General features: G+C 37.1%; 2 protein-coding genes across 4 annotated transcripts; both read left to right on the top strand.

Moving 5' to 3' along the window:
- The first annotated feature begins 1,493 nt into the window (after positions 1-1,493).
- On the top strand, positions 1,494-21,002 carry ela3l (elastase 3 like). Of its 3 annotated transcripts, none has more exons than XM_051893626.1 (8): positions 1,494-1,576; positions 15,072-15,160; positions 15,464-15,561; positions 15,729-15,857; positions 17,009-17,145; positions 17,349-17,494; positions 20,493-20,645; positions 20,887-21,002. In XM_051893626.1, the coding sequence occupies exons 1-8, from the start codon at positions 1,537-1,539 to the stop codon at positions 20,902-20,904; spliced, it is 810 nt and encodes a 269-aa protein (XP_051749586.1). In that variant the 5' UTR covers positions 1,494-1,536; the 3' UTR covers positions 20,905-21,002. The 3 variants fall into 3 exon arrangements, with proteins under 3 accessions (XP_051749586.1, XP_051749587.1, XP_051749585.1); XM_051893625.1 differs by lacking the exon at positions 1,494-1,576 and adding an exon at positions 14,797-14,939; XM_051893627.1 differs by lacking the exons at positions 1,494-1,576; positions 15,072-15,160 and adding an exon at positions 1,709-1,797.
- LOC127512090 (chymotrypsin-like elastase family member 2A) lies at positions 1,641-8,100 on the top strand. Its single transcript, XM_051892691.1, has 5 exons — positions 1,641-1,655; positions 2,099-2,196; positions 6,289-6,427; positions 7,590-7,742; positions 7,984-8,100. The coding sequence occupies exons 1-5, from the start codon at positions 1,641-1,643 to the stop codon at positions 7,999-8,001; spliced, it is 423 nt and encodes a 140-aa protein (XP_051748651.1). The 3' UTR covers positions 8,002-8,100.
- Positions 21,003-21,295: the final 293 nt, after the last annotated feature.

The raw sequence follows: 21,295 nt of genomic DNA, 5'->3' as shown, positions 1-21,295 counted from the left end.
CAGCGATTGAATCATAGAAATATTGTAGAATGAGGTGTCATGTTTCCATATTCAAATAAAGGTTTTAAAAATGTAGGCTAAGTGTCACTAATTAAACTAGTATATACAGTTAATTGTCCGCCTCTTGGATGTCTGCATCTCAAGAGAATGCAGAATTCAAGCGACAAATTATGTTTTATAAACAAAGTTTGGGAGGAACACATTCAAACGGTCTTTCTAATCAGCACGAGAAGAGGAATAAATACACAGACGAGAGTCGACTCGCCTATAGTAACTTTTGACAGTTTTCTGCATCCCTCCACTCTCGGCTGGGGATATGGGGAGAACTTTGGGTTTGGATTCCAAGCTCGGAGCCCTCGATCCCCTTGGACAATACAATGCTTATTATATATTTTATTACTCTATTCAATCATTTGTAAGTGTGAACTCATGAAAACCACTGCCACAGGTAATCGGACAATATTTATTTATTTGTTAAAGATTTATTTTTGGTGCCTCATCGTAGATTCAAATCTATAAATCAAAATGTATTGCATTTATGAAGAAAAAGTCCAGCACCTAAGGCTCTATCGCTATTGCCTCAATGGTGTACAGTGTCTTTGGGTGGATTAGGACTGTCTGTGATTTGGTCTTAGTGACTAGGAGTCCTCTATACTCTTAGCGTTTCACAGATTTAGGAGCTAGTTTTAGCGCTAAAATGCTTTGTGAAATAATCTTTGAGCAAAAATCTAGGACTCCTAAAATTAAGACTGACGTGCCCATTATTTTTAAGAGTTTCTCCTAAATCGGCGATTTAGGAGCTACTTTTAGCCTTAAGATGTTTTGTGAAATACGGCCCCAGATCAGCATATTAGAATGATTTCTGAAGGATCGTGTGACACTGAAGACTGGAGTAATGGCTGATGAAAATTCAGCTTTGCAACCACAGGAATAAATGACATTTTCAAATTTATGAAAATAGAAATTACTTCACAATATTACTATATATATTTGTTTGTTAGTTTTTTTTACTTTATTTATGATCAAATAAAGGCAGCTTGGTGAGCATAAGAGACTTCTTTCAAAAACTTTTAAAAATCTTACTGACCCCAGACCTTTGAACGATATTGTATATGCTAGCTAGCGAATTGTCACAGTTTTTATTTATTACATTTTATTCATCTTTATAAGCATTCAAACGTTATTTAAAAAAAAAAAAAAAAGTTAAGGAAACTCACACCCACTGACTTGACAAGTTGCTCAAATATCACAGGAAATATAAACTACATTTCCTTACAAATGATGCTCTCTTTTCTAATATGAATGCTAAATTGTCAAAGACTGTATATTAATATATATAAATTAGTTTAAGTGAACTGAGTCAAGACAGAGATTTATTCATGAAGGCCATGTGAATGGATTCAAGGAAAGCATCTGTTCAGAAGCTGATACGTTTTTCCAGGCAAAACAGGTGTAACGCTTCATGCAGCACCTTTTGTGTTTAAAGAGGGTTTAAAAGTGGACAATGCCAGTATTTTGGCAGCGGACGGAGTCAACATGTTTGCCCTCATCCTAGCATCAGTGCTCATCGCTAGCGGTAAGAAATCTGTAAACCTGAACAGAAGTGTTTAGGAGACTTAGACTTAGTAGCTTGCAACATAATGATTACAGATATCGTTAATTACCTGAACAATTGATGTAAAGGTTTTATTCTGAATTTCTACTACAGCCTTTGGGTGTGGAAAACCACCCACTGAGCCTCTCATCTCTCGTGTGGTCAATGGAGAGGAAGCCAGAGCCCACAGCTGGCCCTGGCAGGTATGTAGCACCATTTTGACTGCCTTCATTTCTCATTCTCTCTCATTACTACCTCTGTCTCACAAATAGCCCCTTTCTGCCTCAGTTTTACTTTCCACACTTTCCATCTGTTCCCTCTCATTACCTTTATACATTTGGCAGAAACTTTTATCCAAAGCAATTTGCATAGTTCAAGGCTTACATTTCATCAGTTCATGCATTTTTCCAACTGATGTACAATGGTCTACTGTTTGAGCAGTATCTAAATTATATTTAAATGTTAAATAGTACCATGCTTACTTTTTATGTTTCCCATGATTAGATCTCTCTGCAGTATCAGAGCGGTAGCTCATGGTATCACACTTGTGGAGGATCTATCATTGCCGAAAACTGGGTGATGACTGCCGCTCACTGCATCAGGTATAAGAGTCCAATCCAGTGTTCATCTAATTTATTAATCTCTGGTCAGTGCTGAATTCAATTAAATAGCTTTAAAAATCCTTTTTAAATGTGTTAAATGTTGTGAACATGAGGAATTCAGTAGCTTTCAACTGGATTTTAACCATCATTCATTTTTTCTCCTGTAGCTCTGGGCGCAACTACAGGGTGCAAGTTGGTAAGCATGACCTCTACATTTAAGAGGACTTCTCAACAACCATCAGTGCTCAGAAGATCATTGTACATGAGAAATGGAACTTCTTGTGTAAGGCTCAAGGGTAAGTATTAAACTTTGTAGATCTTTACATAAATTGTGTCATTGTATTGAAAACTGTAGTATGCACTGATTACTATTACACATAAAAAAACGCTGAATGGAAACGCCATGATGTGCATAAATTCTAAAAATGCACATAAAAAACTTATGTGCTCAAATGAGTAGGATCATTTTTTTTTATGCGATATGAAAACATGCGCATAAACTACAATGGAAACACTCAGTCTTTGCAGGTCCCTAGTGTTCCAGAAAAGTCCACTTATTGCAAGGCAGGTGCAGATATCCTCAAACTTCGATCCTCAGATGTGATGCCATTACACTGGAACTCGAACAGGTGGTTACATGTCAGTATGTATCCATATCTGGGGCCATATTCACAAAACATCATAAGGCCAAAAGTAGGAGAAACTGTCCGATTACCTGTGGCAGGTGTTTTCACACTTAGTAATAGAGTAAAAAAATATAATAAGCATATTTGTTGTGCTGTCCAAGGGGAATGAGGGCTCTGAGCTTGGAATTTAGCCCAAACCCAGAGTACTCCCCGTATCCCCAGCAAAAAGTGAGGAACGGGGCAGTGGAGGGATGCAGAAAACTGTCGAGGTAACTAGGTAAGTTGGCTTTTATCTGTGTAAATACAGTGGGTACGGAAAGTATTCGGACCCCCTTAAATTTTTCACTCTTTGTTATATTGCAGCCATTTACTAAAATCATTTAAGTTAATTTTTTTTCCTCATTAATGTACACACAGCACCCCATATTGACAGAAAAACACAGAATTGTTGACATTTTTGCAGATTTATTAAAAAAGAAAAACTGAAATATCACATAGTCCTAAGTATTCAGACCCTTTGCTCAGTATTTAGTAGAAGCACCCTTTTGATCTAATACATCCATGAGTCTTTTTGGGAAAGATGCAACAAGTTTTTCACACCTGGATTTGGGGATCCTCTGCCATTCCTCCTTGCAGATCCTCTCCAGTTCTGTCAGGTTGGATGGTAAACGTTGGTGGACAGCCATTTTTAGGTCTCTCCAGAGATGCTCAATTGGGTTTAAGTCAGGGCTCTGGCTGGGCCATTCAAGAACAGTCACGGAGTTGTTGTGAAGCCACTCCTTCGTTATTTTAGCTGTGTGCTTAGGGTCACTGTCTTGTTGGAAGGTAAACCTTCAGCCCAGTCTGAGGTCCTGAGCACTCTGGAGAAGGTTTCTGTCCAGGATATCCCTGTACTTGGCCGCATTCATCTTTCCCTCGATTGCAACCAGTCATCCTGTCCCTGCAGCTGAAAAACACCCCCACAGCATGATGCTGCCACCACCATGCTTCACTGTTGGGACTGTATTGGACAGGTGATGAGCAGTGCCTGGTTTTCTCCACACATACCGCTTAGAATTAAGGCCAAAAAGTTCTATCTTGGTCTCATCAGACCAGAGAATCTTATTTCTCACCATCTTGGAGTCCTTCAGGTGTTTTTTAGCAAACTCCATGCAGGCTTTCATGTGTCTTGCACTGAGGAGAGGCTTCCGTCGGGCCACTCTGCCATAAAGCCCCGACTGGTGGAGGGCTGCAGTGATGGTTGACTTTCTACAACTTTCTCCCATCTCCCGACTGCATCTCTGGAGCTCAGCCACAGTGATCTTTGGGTTCTTCTTTACCTCTCTCACCAAGGCTCTTCTCCCCCGATAGCTCAGTTTGGCCGGACGGCCAGCTCTAGGAAGGGTTCTGGTCGTCCCAAATGTCTTCCATTTAAGGATTATGGAGGCCACTGTGCTCTTAGGAACCTTAAGTGCAGCAGAAATTTTTTTGTAACCTTGGCCAGATCTGTGCCTTGCCACAATTCTGTCTCTGAGCTCTTCAGGCAGTTCCTTTGACCTCATGATTCTCATTTTCTCTGACATGCACTGTGAGCTGTAAGGTCTTATATAGACAGGTGTGTGGCTTTCCTAATCAAGTCCAATCAGTATAATCAAACACAGCTGGACTCAAATGAAGGTGTAGAACCATCTCAAGGATGATCAGAAGAAATGGACAGCACCTGAGTTAAATATATGAGTGTCACAGCAAAGGGTCTGAATACTTAGGACCATGTGATATTTCAGTTTTTCTTTTTTAATGAATCTGCAAACATGTCAACAGTTCTGTGTTTTTCTGTCAATATGGGGTGCTGTGTGTACATTAATGAGGAAAAAAATGAACTTAAATGATTATAGCAAATGGCTGCAATGTAACAAAGAGTGAAAAATTTAATCGGGGTCTGAATACTTTCCGTACCCACTGTATACCTCCTCTTGAGCTGATTAGATAGACCATTTGAACATGCTCCTCCCAAACTTTTTTTTATAAAACATCATTTGTTGCTTGAATTCTGCAATCTCTCGAGATGCAGACATGTAAGAGTCTTTTTTTTTTTTATATGGCAACATTTGTATTTTAAAATCTTTATTTAAATATGGCAACATGGTACCTCATTCTACAATATTTCTATGATTAAATCATTGACAGAGACCCCTCCCCTATCAGCCAATCACTGTGGGCAGAGTTAGTAAGCATGTTGATATCATCCATAGCAACGAGGTTAACCCCGTTCTTACTCCTAGCTTAAGACTTCTCTCTTTCCTTAGTAAAAGTTGGTCTCAGCAGGTTTGTGAATAGGTTTTAAGAGAAAACTCTTAACTAAGAACTTTTACTGCCATTTAGGAGAACTCTTACTGGTAAGAAAATGTTTTGTGAATATGGCCCCTGGTCCTGAGAGGCTTAATGTAATGTGATATTAATAGTGAGGCCTGTAGCTTCATGTGCTGCGGTGCTCAGTGTGCGTGATGGGTGTGTGTGATATGCCTCAGCTGGATAAACGTGGATAAACATGGTTCTACAATAAAACAAATAAAACTCAATTAGTCTTCTGATACGATTTGTACAACAAAGTGCTGTGTCATTATAGTTTCATTATAGTTTCAACTGAAGAAATATTTTATTGATAAATCTAACAGCATATCAGACAATGATTAATTAGTTTTAAAATGACAAGCAACCAATTTTCATGATAAAATAATTCTATCCAATTTTATTTTTAATTTATGTTGCTTGATATTGCCAACTGTTTTAGATTATTTTCATTTATAATCATAATAATAAAAACATTGGTTTGTTTAGCGAATAATTTACAGTTTACCGCACTTTGTTATTCTTCTAGTTATTTAGTGGCCAATGAATCAAAAATCTCACACATTAAGAGAAAATATCTTCTGTGTGGATAAAGTGGATTAAAAAGTCTCTTTATTATATAATAAAAAATATATAATTATTATGTTTTTGATTGTACAGTACAGTCAGCTAGTCATAATATGGCTTCACATCCTGGTCCTGATCACTCTGTCGGGTTTATTTATTTTGTGACACTGACTGTGGACATCAACACAGTGAGTGTAAACAACGGCTCTCTCTGGTGATTGTGCTCATTCAGAAACGACATTGCCCTGATCAAGTTGTCCGAGCCTGTGACACTGAGTGATACTGTTCAGTTGGGCTGCATTCCTCCTGCTGGCTCCGCCCTCCCACACAGATACCCCTGCTTTGTTACAGGCTGGGGAAGACTGTCCAGTAAGTGCTTGTGCACACAAGACCTGACATACATGCATGTAATAATAAGTTAATATTGTTTGAATATGGTTTGAATATTCCTAGTGTATCAAACAAACCTGATCCTGTAAAACAAATCCTTGCCATGTTTCAGTGTTTATCTGAGGTAATCTAAACAGAACATTGTATAAACCAACATACTTTGGTTGTGTCCCAGCTGAAGGCCCTTATCCCGAAAAACTGCAGCAAGCAAAGTTGCTCTTGTGGGTTATGAAACATGCATTAGGAGTTACTTTTGGGGTGCCAACGTCAATTTATCTATGGTGTGTGCTGGTGGAGACGGCATTGTTGCTGGCTGCAGTGTGAGTAAAGTTATTCTGTCTGTGTTCATTTATAAATTATCTTGTGTCACTCATTTAAGCAATATCACTTGAGCAAGATTGAGTGCCGTCGCTCTAAATTTGCTTTTATACAGCAGTGAGGTAAACAAACAATTAATATTGAGTAACTTACACTTTAGATGCAATGTTGTCACTTTTCTATTTTGGCTCTGTTGTTTTTTGAACAAATCAGTTGAATGAATGATTCAGTGACTCACTCTTAGACAGAAGTCACTTGCCGCCACCTAGCTATGGCGGATTAATGGGTGCGTCTCAATCAGCTCAATAGCTTCCTAGGTCATGAATCAGTATATAGTGTACATGAATTCGGCACTGGGAAGGAGAGCAAGGACCCTGGCCAAAGTCACTACACACTACTGTTGACTGATAATTTCCGGCGACATGACAACGCCCTCATTGTACAATATCACTGCTGGAATTTATGAACAACAGCAGAACTGATATCTTTCTGCCATTATTTTTTGATGTTTTTTTCTTTAAATTAGCCTACATTATGATTATTATTTTGCGTGTTACATATACCTGCAACATTTCAGCCATAAATAAATTATAAATGTTAAAATAATGGTTTGTATTTTAAAACCATCTATCGAGTGACATTATGTGTAGTGAGTACTTATAGTTTTGCTTTAAAAAATTATTTGGTCGAAATTATTCTGATAGAAAGCGGTAGGCTATACCATAATTTAGGGCTGACTATGGCAAAAAAGCCCGGTCACCCCTTTTTGTCAGCCTGGATCTAGGGACCAGTAAGAGTTTCTGATTTGATGACCCTAAACATCTAGCTGGCTTCTGAACTTCTGTTTAGGGAACATAGTGAGCATTGATGCTCCCTGTTTTTTTAACGGTGCATTGTGAGAGCGAATGTTTCAGTGCACTGGAAGGTCTTTGTGATTGAGACAGCCCATAAAATGTCAGACTCCCTGATCAGTGCCCTGACTACTGAAATAGGGAGCTGATTGAGACGCTCCCACAGTAAGAACAGTACTGCAGTAATAGTCACTAAAAAGCTCTCATGGAAAATACTTATTTTTGTATTATTAAGAATGCTCAATTTTTTTGTGTGTGAGGACAATATGACAATTAGTAAATAAATTGCTTTTTTTTTGTTAACATCCTGCAGGGTGACTTTGGTGGTCCTCTGAACTGTCAGAACTTTGAAGGCATCTGGGAGGTGCACGGTATTGCCAGCTTCGTTTCTGATTTGGGCTGTAACATTGAGAATAAGCCTGCTGTTTTCACCCGTGTGTCCACTTTCAATGATTGGATCGACAAGGTACACCATGATGCATTAACAGAAATAATGTATTCACAACACTGTGTACAATTTAATGCATAATATGCATGCATTGAATATTGAAGTTTAGTTATACTAATACAATTCTTTAAATTCTGTCTAAAGCCATTCTGGTTAACAAATCCCTGAGCTTTGGAAATGACCCAAATAATATTAGAGAGATTTGCATGTGATGAATTAATTAGATGTTTTTCTTCCTTTTTCTCTTTGCTCATTGAAGACCATGATGAACAATTAAGATGGACCAAGGATGCTGACCTTATTTTAATACTGAAAAAACCAACCCACCAAGAAATAAATAAATGCATAAATACAAATAAATAATTGCTCAACAAGGGATCAACTTTTTCCATCAGTTTTTTTTCTTTTGAAAGAAAAAAAATCCACGGTGTTTGTTTCAACGTGTTTGGATGCCGATGTAGGTTCACAAAGCCATGAGCATCAATAGTAACACAACGTCCGCCATTGTTGATGGAAGGCTTGTTTAAGGTGCATCAAGATGCATTGAAGATGCATCGATGCGCCGATCAGTCTGCAAGAAGCCGATGCATCTCAAACAAGCTTGGTGTGTTTGGTGCTGCCGGGCTAGCGTTGCTGTGAAAGATGAGACTGTGCTGGCTCTGGCAAACCGGTTCTTAGAAGGCTCGTCAGTTGAACTAACTCTGAACTGGCAATAGCTCTGAACTAGCACCTGGTTCATACTAGTGGAAAGAGGGTATTAGAGAACAATAGATCATTTGGCCAAAAGAGGTGAGGCTATCTATGATCACTTTCCACTCAAGTGTAGGAGGAAGGGATGATAATCATGACCTGCTGACATGCAACAATATCATGTGAAAACAGCACATGGATGATCAGAGATCTGTGGGTTTAAATAAAAATGTGTATTTTTCATTGCTGAATTCTAAAAGATAATTTAAAGATAATGTTAAGTGATTGCCAGTGGTAAAATGTAGAATTGCGGCTGTTAAAGAAAACAGACAAGTTAAGTTTTTGAGAGTGTTGCACTCTATTTAATGTGATTATATGAATGCTTCTGTATACCTGGTTTAACTTACTGAAATTCTGAAATTCAAAAAGTGAAATGTGTGCATGAATGCTTTTGCTAGAAGAGTATGAGGAACAATGATTGCCTGTTGGCTGTTTTGTGACGTGAGGTGTAAAAATAAATCTTTATAATTATTTTCTCATTCCTGGTTTTCTACAAGGCATAAAAATTCAAATTGGGAAACCCTTTGCTTCTATATCTAAATGAGTGATTTTCTGAGGGTGAAGCTTTTCTCTCTCTGGAGTTTTTCGTACTCCTAATGGCTCCATGAGGACTCCTGATAGCTCCTAGTAGCCAGACCTTCAGACTGACGCCAGAAGGTCTGGACTCTATCGCAGCTTTCATTGGCCAAGGACTGCCCAAGAGGACGTTTGACTGACATGTAATGCAACCAGTCACAGTTCGCTTTGTTCCGCCTCATGTTTAGGGTAGTGAAATGTAAAGTCGATGTCCCTACAATAACAGACTGGCATGCATCTAATAAATTATTCATTTAAGAACGTTGTGCAAGTTTACTGCAACATCGGAGCCACAAACTTCACATACTTTTGAAAATCCAGCGTTTAGTTAATCCTGGTAAGCGCTCAGTAACACACTTGTTAACATGACGGTGTTCTTCTTCCACGAGTTGGTTTGGCGTCACGGCATTTGTTTCCAGGCGGACCATTAAAGAACGCGACACACACGTCTCCCGGACATTCTGTAGAATTCAACCAACCAGATGACGACTTCGAAACTCCTGAAGTGTTTCCAGTTAAGTGTGCCATATGAATCAGATGTTCAGCCAGCAGGCCTGACTCGTTCTTGGTAAACCATAAAGGAAACATTTAATAGCTGCTCTAAACTGCAGTCTTCAGTACAAATGATTTAAATATTGTATTACATTTTAAAGGAGAACACAAACTCATTTATGTTTATGGATATTATTTATGTCATAATAAATAACATACACACAGAGCTGTAACCACCATAGACATTGATAGGGATAAAAACAAAACAAAATAATCAGATTAGTTCTCCATCAATGTTTTTTTTTTTTTTTTTTTTTTTTTTCAGTGGCTGATTCCTCAACTTACATTACATTTAGTCCCCCATATAATAGACCATGATTCTAAACTGGGGGCCCACTTCAAAATGTGTCAAGGGGGCCAATAAATGAAATGAAAATTATAGCCTATGTAATCATGAATTTAGTTTAAAAAAAAATAATTAAATTAATTTTAACAAATTATATATACTCTATATAGTATAGAGCAGGGGTGTCCAACCCTGCTCCTGGAGAGCTACCGTCCTGCAGACTTCAGTTCCAACCCTGCTCCAACACACCTGTCTGTAATTGTCAAGCAACCCTGAACAACTTGATTAGCTGGTTCAGGTGTGTTTGATTGGGGTTTGGAGCTGAAATCTGCAGGATGAGTGTTGCCAATTTAGGGATTTTGTCACTAGATTTAGTGAATTCCCCATCCCTTTTGAGACTTTTTTCAAAAGTTTAGGGACAAATCTAACAACTTCTTGGACAAACCTTATATAGATTCTTATTTTTCCCACTGATCTATATCCATATTTATTATAGATCAATGAATTTGCCATTATGATGTCATCTAGTGACATTTAGCTACCAGTTTTAGCTACTTTCAATTGAAAGCAGTTGGCAACACTAGTAAGTTGAAAATCCACAATGTAAAGATACACAGGTCAATTTAGCTCAAAGGGAATTATTAATTAATTTATAGGGAATTTTAAAAGAGTCACTTATTTTACGACCGAGCAATTTAATTATTCAGCGTTCATTTGAACGGGCCGTACCCAGATAGCATGTAATCACTGAAACAATGTTGAGTCAGTGTTGATGCGTCAACGTTAATTGCATTGAATTAACGTTACAAAGTGATGTTGTTTAGTATCGCTCTTGCACCCTCAGTTAATGTTGAAGCAATGCTGAGATTTCAACCACAAATCAATGGTAATATTATTGATTCAACATTACGAAGTGATATTTTTTCAACATCATTTTTGCACCCTCAGTTAATGTTGAAACAATGTTGAGATTTCAACAATAAATCAATAATAATATAATTGAACCAACATTATGAAGTGATGTTGGTTCAATATCACGTTTGCACCCGCATTTAATGTTGAAACAATGGTGAACAAAAAAATCAACAGAAATGCTTTTGAATCAACATTACAACTATGATTGATTCTACATCACTGATATTGAATCAATATTGAAATTAACAAAAAATTATCAATGGTAATATAGTTGAATCAACATTACACTATGACTGATTCTACATCACTGATGTTGAGGCAACATTGAAATTTACAAAAACAATCAATGGTAATATTGTTGAATCAACGTTACACTATGATGTTGATTCTACATCACTGCTGTTGAATCAATATTGAAATGAACAAAAATAATCATTAGTAATATTGTTTGATCAATGTTAATATGACGTTGATTGAACTGAAATGTCATCATAATCTTATTAGATTCAGTAACAATAAATGAAATGCAAATAGCAAGCACAAAAAACAAACAAACAAAAGAACAATAATAAGAAAGATGGACCTTTGTTTGAAACCCAGAGAAGTCAGGTGGTTTAACAAACACTACTGTATAAGATGCTTCTGTGTTTTCTCTCTAATGAGGAGGAATTGATTAGACTACTCAGACGTGCACATGCAAAACCAAATCGGGCGTTTACCAATCAGTGGCCAATTTCAAACTACAGTGGATGTTTTTCAACCATTTTTCAACAGACTTGCTAAAATCATGAAGGCCCGCCCCAAACCAAGCCCCCAGTGGATTAGAGCAAATCGGGTAAAAGCCCATTGTGGTTTGAAAACACTCGACTGATTGGGAAACACCCACTAGAATCCTGCAGAGATACCTGCATGATCTTGTGGTCATCAACTACAAATCACTGTTAGTTCAATGTCACTGTCTCCACCCATGTGTGCTGTCGGCTTTCATCAAAATTTCAATGTTGATCCAACATACATTAAACATTGAAATGTCAATCTCAACCAAAATTATGGTTTGGATCAAAACTCAACATTGTATCAATGTCACCATGCTATCTGGGTAACTATCAGCTCTGTAGCGGATATGAATATCCAACTATAGTGAAAACACTATTTATTAGCAAGGTAACATAGATCGGCAGTTTAAGACATTAAATTCAAGACACTTCTCTTTATAAAAATAAATGAGACTTTATTGATTATTCTAACACATAAACTAAAATCTAACACAAACATGCACACACACATTCACACAAGTTGCAGAAAGAAAGGAAGTGAGGAAAGAATGAGTTTTAAGAGAGTGAAATAATGAAATCCAAAGTTTCTAGCAATATGCACATCATAAGACCTGATCTGAATGAACCATCAATCATTAATTTAACCCTTCTATCACTTCTTAGGCGGGGTTATTGGACTTTATATCAATGCACCAGTTCAGCTAGAATCTGGAGGTAAGTTATACCTGCTTCTGTCGTTTGTGTCTTTAAATGAGGATTCCCTTTTTGTTGGCATCTTTGGCTTGGAGAAGGGGGTTTCCCCTTGATTCGCTGAAGGAATCCAACACATGAACATTCTGCAACTACTTTGCTCAATAGATCAACTGTCAGTCTTTGTATATTCATATTAAATGTTCAGCTGAAATCAGCTGTATTTGCATAATTTAAATTGATCTACATCTAAACGTAAAAAAAACTTGTCAATGGTAATGTGTTTAGAGACTAAAATGCTTTGCTTAAAGGGATAGTTCACCCAAAAACGAAAATTCGGTCATCATTTACTCCCCCTCAAGTTGTTCCAAACCTGTATAAATGTCTTTGTTCTGCTGAACACAAAAAAGATATTTGGAAGAATGTTTGTAACCAAGCAGATCTCACCCCCCATTGACTACCATAGTAGAACAAAAAAACAAAAACAAAAAAACAATACACACATGCAGATTTTTTTTAATTTTATTATTATTATTATAATATTATAATAATTGATTTTAGAATGTCTAAACATCTAATGAAAAACGTGGAAATGGCAAATGAGCAATTGAGTAATCCTCTACAGCCATCTTGTGGTTGATATTTCATGCTATACTAATTTTTAAAAGTGTTTGTTTTTCAGTAGATGGCAGCAATCTTCCACTAAATCATGGCACATTTTTCATGTTATCACCATGAATGAAACTGAGAAATGTAGATCTTCATTAAAATGAATTTTACATAAAATGTTATTTTATATATTTTCATTATAAATTGAGGAAAATAAATTAAGAAAGATAAAATTAATTCATTAATAAAGTGAGTGATATTATGCTTGTTTAAAAAGAATTACACCATTATGTTACAAAATCACATTTTACTGTCTGGGGAGACACCAAATATCCTGAGTGTACACCCTAAATGTCAGGGAATCTACACAGCCACCACCGTCTCCACCCACCACAATCATCAGATCCCAATCACCCAACTTCTAATCACTCACACCTGTCATCAATCACTCACCAGCACTATAAAGCAGCACTTTTCCCCTTCACTCACTGTTGGGTCTCAACCTTACCTGGTCGATACTCACCTGATCCTTGGATTACCCTTGCCTTCGCTTGCGATCGTCTTCAGCTCTGCTCCATGCCCTGGAATAGAGAAAGACTTCAGTATACAGATAAGACATTATCAAAGACTTTCCATCAATACGTTTGCTTACCTGGATTCCACTTAGTTTGTGTTGATCTCTTGCTGTTTACAATAAACCTGCCATATTACCTGCACTTACCTCTGTGTCCTGTGTTTACCTGCTGACACTAAACAAACAGCACATAAGAGATAAATGTGTTTTTTATTAAAATATTTAAGGGTAAGAGATGTGCTCATTTTAAATTTTATGATTCAATTGAGTGTTATTGACTTAAATGTATTTATGATATGATTACTTTCAGTCTGACAAATGAAAGATGAACCATCAAACCATCTTACTTTTACTTTTGTCATACAAAGTACACAGCATATAAAATCTGAGGTGGGTTCAAAGGTGCTATATCCTATACTGAATTTCTAGCCCAAAAAAGCAAAGAATACGGGCATAGGTCAGTCCTGCTGCTAACCTCGTTTCCCTGAGAACTTACCATCTGCTGTGCTGACCTCATTCAAACTTGACCACAGGTTTTACCTGCAGTAACTTTGTTCACAGTGAATAAGAGGGGAAAAATGTTACTACTTATTTATTTATAAATGTAAAAAATGATTTACATTAGTTAAAAAATTGGGTTCAGTAAGTTTTTAAAGAAATTAAGAGTTTTATTTTGCAAGAATGCAATACTTTGATTATAAGTGACAGTAAAGACATTAATAATGTTACAAAAAAATTATATTTCATACAAATGCTGCTTTTTTTGAACTTCCTATTCATCAGAGTCCTGAAAAAATGTATCAAGGTTTCCACAAAAATATTAAGCAGCACAGCTGTTTTCAACATTGATAATAATAAGAAATGTTTCTTAGGCACCAAATCAGCATATTAGAATGATTTCTGAAGGATCGTGTGACACTGAAGACTGGAGTAATAACTGATGAAAATTCAGCTTTGCAACCACAGGCATAAATGACATTTTTAAATTTATGAAATAGAAATTGTAATAATACTTCACAATATTACTTTTTTTTTTTTTTTTTTTTTTTACCTTATAATCAAATAAATGCAGCTTGTTGAGCATAAGAGACTTCTTCTCACACCCACTGTCTTGACAAGTTGCTCAAATATCACAGGAAATATAAACTGTATATTTCTCTACAAATGATACTCTCTTTCTAATATGAATGCTAAATTGTCAAAGACTGTATATTAATATATATAAATTAGTTTAAATGAACTGAGTCAAGACAGAGGTTTATGCATGAAGGCCATGTGAATGGATTCAAGGAAAGCATCTGTTCAGAAGCTGATATGTTTTTCCAGGCAAAACAGGTGTAACGCTTCATGCAGCACCTATTTCATAAGTTGTGGTCAATGTGACATCACTAATAAAGAGGGTTTAAAAGTGGGCAATGCCAGTATTTTGGCAGCGGACGGAGTCAACATGTTTGCCCTCATCCTAGCATCAGTGCTCATCGCTAGCGGTAAGAAGTCTGTAAACCTGAACAGAAGTGTTTAGGAGACTTAGACTTAGTAGCTTGCAACATAATGATTACAGATATCGTTAATTACCTGAACAGTTGATGTAAAGGTTTTATTCTGAATTTCTACTACAGCCTTTGGGTGTGGAAAACCACCCATTGAGCCTCTCATCTCTCGTGTGGTCAATGGAGAGGAAGCCAGAGCCCACAGCTGGCCCTGGCAGGTATGTAGCACCATTTTGACTGCTTTCATTTCTCATTCTCTCTCATTACTACCTCTGTCTCACAAATAGCCACCCTTTCTGCCTCAGTTTTACTTTCCACACTTTCCATCTGTTCCCTCTCATTACCTTTATACATTTGGCAGAAACTTTTATCCAAAGCAATTTACATAGTTCAAGGCTTACATTTCATCAGTTCATGCATTTATCTAACTGATGTACAATGGTCTACTGTTTGAGCAGTATCTAAATTATATTTGTATGTTTGATGGCACCATGCTTACTTTTTATGTTTCCCATGATTAGGTCTCTCTGCAGTATCAGAGCGGTAGCTCATGGTATCACACTTGTGGAGGATCTATCATTGCCGAAAACTGGGTGATGACTGCCGCTCACTGCATCAGGTATAAGAGTCCAATCCAGTGTTCATCTAATATATTAATCTCTGGTCAGTGCTGAATTCAATTAAAAAGCTTAAAAAATCCTTTTCAAATGTGTTAAATGTTGTGAACATGAGAAATTCAGTAGCTTTCAACTGGATTTTAACCATCATTCATTTTCTCTCCTGTAGCTCTGGGCGCAACTACAGGGTGCAAGTTGGTAAGCATGACCTGTCCGTAAATGAGGACGGCTCAACGACCATCAGTGCTCAGAAGATCATTGTACATGAGAAATGGAGCTCCTTGTTTGTGGCTCTTGGGTAAGTATTATACTTTGTAGGTCTTTACGTGTGTCATATTTCATTTTAAGCAATAGAAAGGTAAATCTTGACAATACCTTGATCGAATTTACAGATTTTAAACTCTCTGAAATACTTAATTAGGTCATTATTAGAGCATTCTGCGGTTAAAGCTGCAGTCCGTAAGTTTTGCTTCTTTGTCGCCATCTCTGTTCGAAAACCTGTAATTGCAGTTATTCGCAGAATTATCATCTTTATGTGGGTTGTGCATTGGCACAGCTCCTCTAATGAATCTAATGTTTTAAGGAGAATGTGTAGCTGTCAGTCAGTGCACCAGTGGATACTGTACAGGTACTTCGGAATCACAGATTGTAGTCAATCCACCATCAAAATGTAAGTTTAATGATTCCAGCTGCTGTGAGCAAAGGCTATAAATGATCATCTGCAGCATCCTCACATGATATAGCCTACTAGCTGGGACTCCTTCTTTATGTAAACAGACGTGACGTAATGATGCAAAGACGAACGGCGGCATCCCCGAATTTCCCGCAGAAACCTAACAGTACCATTTGAATTAGAAAACATTATTTCAAGCTTACCGTTGTCAATTGGGCTAAGGTAAGGAGACTGGCTGGTTATGTACTTGCTCTAAATTTGATTTTGCATCATTTTTAACCAAAAAAAAAAAGTTACGGACAGCAGCTTTAAGTATTTTTGTATAATGACCACTACTAAGTTATAAAATAGCAACCAATTTTCATAATAAAATAATTCTATCCACTTTATTTTAATTTATGTTGCTTGATTTTGCCAACTGTTTTTATATTATTTTCATTTATGATCATAATCATTGGTTTACTGAGTGAATAATGTTCAGTTTACTGCACTTTGTTATTCTTCTAGTTATTTCCCTAGTGGCCAATGAATCAGAAATCTCACAAATTAAGAGAAAATAGCTTACTTCTGCATTAATAAATAAAGTGGATTAAAAAATCACTTTATTATATAATAACTCAGATCAGTTTTTTATTATACAGTACAGTCAGCAAGTCATAATATTGCTTCACATCCCATTCCTGATCACCCTGACGGGTTTATTTTGTGACACTGACTGTGGACATCAACACAGTGAGCGTAAACAACGGCTCTCTCTGGTGATTGTGCTCATTCAGAAACGACATTGCCCTGATCAAGTTGTCCGAGCCTGTGACACTGAGTGATACTGTTCAGTTGGGCTGCATTCCTCCTGCTGGCTCCGTCCTCCTAAACAACTACCCCTGCTATATTACAGGCTGGGGAAGACTCTCCAGTAAGTGCTTGTGCACACAAGACCTGACATACATGCATGTAATAATAACTAAATATTGTTTGAATATAGTTTGAATATTCCTAGTGTATAAAAAAAATCTGACCCTGGGGAAAAACAAAAACAAATCCTTGCCATGTTAGTGTTTGTCTGAGGTAATCTGTACAGAATATTGTATAAACCAACATACTTTGGTTGTGTCCCAGCTGGAGGCCCTCTTCCCGAAAGACTGCAGCAAGCACTGATGCCCGCTGTGGATCACGCTACCTGCTCCAGGTCTGACTGGTGGGGTTCCACCGTCAAGGAATCTATGGTCTGTGCTGGTGGAGACGGCATTGTTGCTGGCTGCAATGTGAGTAAACTTATTCTGTCTGTGTTCATTGATAAATTATCTTGTGCCACTTCATTTGTGAGACATATTAGCTGAAGTTTACAGAGTAACTTACTGTAACTCATTTAAGCAATAACACTCGAGCAAGATCGAGTGCTGTTGTTCCAAATTTGCTTTTATACAGCAGTGCAGTAAACAAACAATTAATATTGAATAACTTACATTTTAGACGCAATTTTGCCACTTTTCTGTTTTGGCTCCGTCAATGAATATAATCCCAAACTAAGCCACACAAGCAACCACATGCTGTTTTGTTGCTGAATGATTTAGTGTCTTGAACAAATCAGTTGAATGAATGATTCAATGACTCACTCTTATAGACAGAAGTCACTTGCCGCCACCTAGGCTACTGGCGGAACAATGGGTGCGTCTCAATCAGCTCCCTAGCTTCCTAGGCTGTGAATCAGTATATCGTGTACATGACTTTGGGCACTGGGAAGGACAGTAAAGTGATGATGATTTCCAGCAACATGACAACGCCCTCATTATACAACATCACTACTGGAATTTATGAACAACAGCAGAACTGATATCTTTCTGACATTATTTTTTAAAGTACATTATGATAGTTACTTTGCTTATTACATATACCTGCAACATTTCAGCTGTAAATAAACTATAAATGTTAGCAAGATTATTTTCAATATCTGTTGAGCGAGGTAGGTTTATGCTGAATATACAGGTGCTGGTCATATAATTAGAATATCGTGAAAAAGTTCATTTTTTTTATTGTAAATTATTTAAAAAAAATGAAACTTTCATATATTCTAGATTCCCTACATGTAAAGTAAAACATTTCAAAAGTTTTTTTTTTTTAATTTGTTGATTAGAGCGTACAGCTCATGAAAGTCCAAAATCCAGTATCTCAAAATATTAGAATATTTACATTTGAGTTTCATTAAATGACCATCCCTACAGTATAAATTCCGGGTATCTTTTGTTCTTTGAAACCACACTAATGGGGAAGACTGCTGACTTGGCAATGGTCCAGGAGACAATCATTGACACCCTCCACAAAGAGAGTAAGTCACAGAAGGTCATTACTGAATGGGGTGGCTGTTTACGGAGTGTATATCAAAGCATATTAAATGCAAAGTTGACTGGAAGGAAGAAATTGGGTAGGCAAAGGTGCACAAGCAACAGGGATGACCGCAAGCTTGAGAATACTGTCAAGTAAAGCCAATTCAAACACTTGGGAGAGCTTCACAATGAGTAGAATGAAGCCGGAGTCAGCGCATCAAGAGTCACCACACTCAGACATCTTCAGGAAAAGGACTACCAAGCCACTTCTGAACCAGAGACAATGTCAGAAGCATCTTACCTGGGCTAAGGAGAAAAAGAACTGGACAGTGAACAGTGGTCGAAAGTCCTCTTTTCAGATAAAAGTAAATTTTGCATTTCATGTTGAAATCATGGTCCCAGAGTCTGAAGGAAGACTGGAGAGGCACAGAATCCAAGCTGCTTGAAGTCTAGTGTGAAGTTTCTGAAGTCAATAATGATTTGGGGGGGCCGTGACGTCTGCTGGTGTTGGTCCATTGTGTTTTATCAAGTGCAAAGTCAATGCAGCCATCTTCCAGGAGATTTTGGAGCACTTTATGCTTCCATCTGCTGACAAGCTTTATGGAGATGCTGATTTCCTTTTCCAGCAGGACTTTAGCACCTGCCCACAGTGCAAAAACCACTTCCAAGTGGTTTGCTGAGCATGATATTACTGTGCTTTATTGGCCAGCCAATATGCCTGACCTGAATCTATGGGATATTTTCAAGAGAAAGATGAGAAACAGTCAATCCAACAATATACAGATGATCTGAAGGCTCAATAGTGCCTCAGCAGTGCCACAGGCTGATCACTTCCATGCCACACTTCACTGATGCTGTAATTTGTGCTAGGAGCAAGTCATTTGCTGTAATATGTCCTGCCGATCAAGTATTGAGTGCACAAAAGAACATACTTTAAAGAACTTGAACTTTTCTGTTTTGCAAATCCATTTTTTGATTGATCTTAGGAAATATTCTAATATTTTGAAATCCTGGATTTTGGACTTTCATGAGCTGTACGCTCTAATCATCAAAATTAAAAAAAAAAACTTTTGAAATGTTTTACTTTACATGTAGGGAATCTAGTATATATGAAAGTTTCATTTTTAAAAATAATTTATAATAAAAAAATGAACTTTTTGATGATATTCTAATTATATGACCAGCACCTGTAATTAAATAATGGTTTGTATTTAAAAAAAAAAGAAAACCTTGTGTGACAAAACACTTGACCTTATGTGGCTCACGTGATTTATGTTTCACACTTCTCAATCTCAATTTACAGAATTTATAAAGCACAATAAAAAAAACAGTAGTTGACCATTGTGCTGAACAATATCAATTTAAAAAAACTAGAATATGTATGACAGTAAAAGACAACACAAAAACATAATTGATGCTTAGACTAGCCCCATATGCCTTCTCAAAGAGATAGGTTTTTAGTTTTGCTTTAAAAGGTGATTTTGTCAAAATGATTCTGATAGAAAGCGGTAGGCTATTACTATTTAGACTATTTAGGGCCGGCTAAGGCAAAAGCCCGGTCACCCCTTTCATCAGCCTGGATCTAGGGACCAGTAAGTGTTTCTGATTTGATGACCCTAAACATCTAGCTGGCTTCTAAACTTCTGTTTAGGGAACATAGTGAGCATTGATGCTCCCTGGTTTTCACGGTGCATTGTGGGACTTTTTAGGGAGCGAATGTTGCAGTGCACTGGAATTTGTCAGCAAGAAGAGTACTGCAAAAAGAATCACTAAAAAGCTCTTGTGGAAAAAAGCCAAACAAATTCAAATACCAGGACTCATTTTTGTATGATAAAGAATGCTCAATGTTTTTGTGTGTGAGGGCAATATATGACAATTAGTAAATATTTTTATTTACTAATTATTTTTTTATTTTATTTTTTTAATCGTCATCCTGCAGGGTGACTCTGGCGGTCCTCTGAACTGTAAGAACTCTGACGGCATCTGGGAGGTGCACGGTATTGCCAGCTTCGTTTCTGGTTTGGGCTGTAACACTCAGAAGAAGCCTACTGTCTTTACCCGTGTGTCCTCTTTCAATGATTGGATCGACAAGGTACACCATGATGCATTAACAGAAATAATGTGTTCACAACACTGTGTACGATTTAATGCATAATATGCATGCATCGAATATTGAAGTTTAGTTATACTAATACAATTCTTTACCTTCTGGCTAAAGTCATTCTGGTTAACAAATCCTTGAGCTTTGGAAATGACCAAAAGAATATTAGAGAGGTTTGCATGTGATGAATTAATTAGATGTTTTTCTTCCTTTTTCTCTTTGCTCATTGAAGACCATGGTGAACAATTAAGATGGACCAAGGATGCTGACCTTATTTTAATACTAAAAAACCAACCCACCAAGAAATAAATAAATGCATAAATACAAATAAATAATTGCTCAACAAGGGATCAGCTTCTTCCATCAGTCTTTTTTCTTTTTCCACTCTCCCACACTGATTCAATAAACTTCCAAATGTTTGCCAAATATTAATCTAAACTCCAATTAACTGAATAAAAGTATTTTCTGATTAAGCACCTGAGAGTTTGAGGAAGGCATCTACAGTATATGTTGCCTCTATGTCAAACATGATGAATGTAACAGATCTGAATGTCAGATACTGTATTTTAAAGATTGCAGTACCTCAGAGAACAATAGATCATTTGGCCAAAGGAGGTGAGGCTATCTATGATCGCTTCCCA

The sequence above is a fragment of the Ctenopharyngodon idella genome, chromosome 5 (assembly GCF_019924925.1).
Source record: "Ctenopharyngodon idella isolate HZGC_01 chromosome 5, HZGC01, whole genome shotgun sequence".
Classification (NCBI taxonomy): domain Eukaryota; kingdom Metazoa; phylum Chordata; class Actinopteri; order Cypriniformes; family Xenocyprididae; genus Ctenopharyngodon; species Ctenopharyngodon idella.
Note: the sequence above shows the minus strand (reverse complement) of the source record. Positions and strands in the feature narration are given on the sequence as shown.

Coding starts and splice junctions, on each gene's coding strand:
- ela3l (XM_051893626.1), top strand. CDS start 1,537: ATGTTTGCCCTCATCCTAGCATCAGTGCTCATCGCTAGCG. Junction 15,858..17,008: donor TCCTTGTTTGTGGCTCTTGG/GTAAGTATTATA, acceptor GTGCTCATTCAG/AAACGACATTGCCCTGATCA. Junction 17,146..17,348: donor AGGCTGGGGAAGACTCTCCA/GTAAGTGCTTGT, acceptor GTTGTGTCCCAG/CTGGAGGCCCTCTTCCCGAA.
- LOC127512090 (XM_051892691.1), top strand. Junction 2,197..6,288: donor ACTGCCGCTCACTGCATCAG/GTATAAGAGTCC, acceptor TCCCAGCTGAAG/GCCCTTATCCCGAAAAACTG. Junction 6,428..7,589: donor GCATTGTTGCTGGCTGCAGT/GTGAGTAAAGTT, acceptor AACATCCTGCAG/GGTGACTTTGGTGGTCCTCT.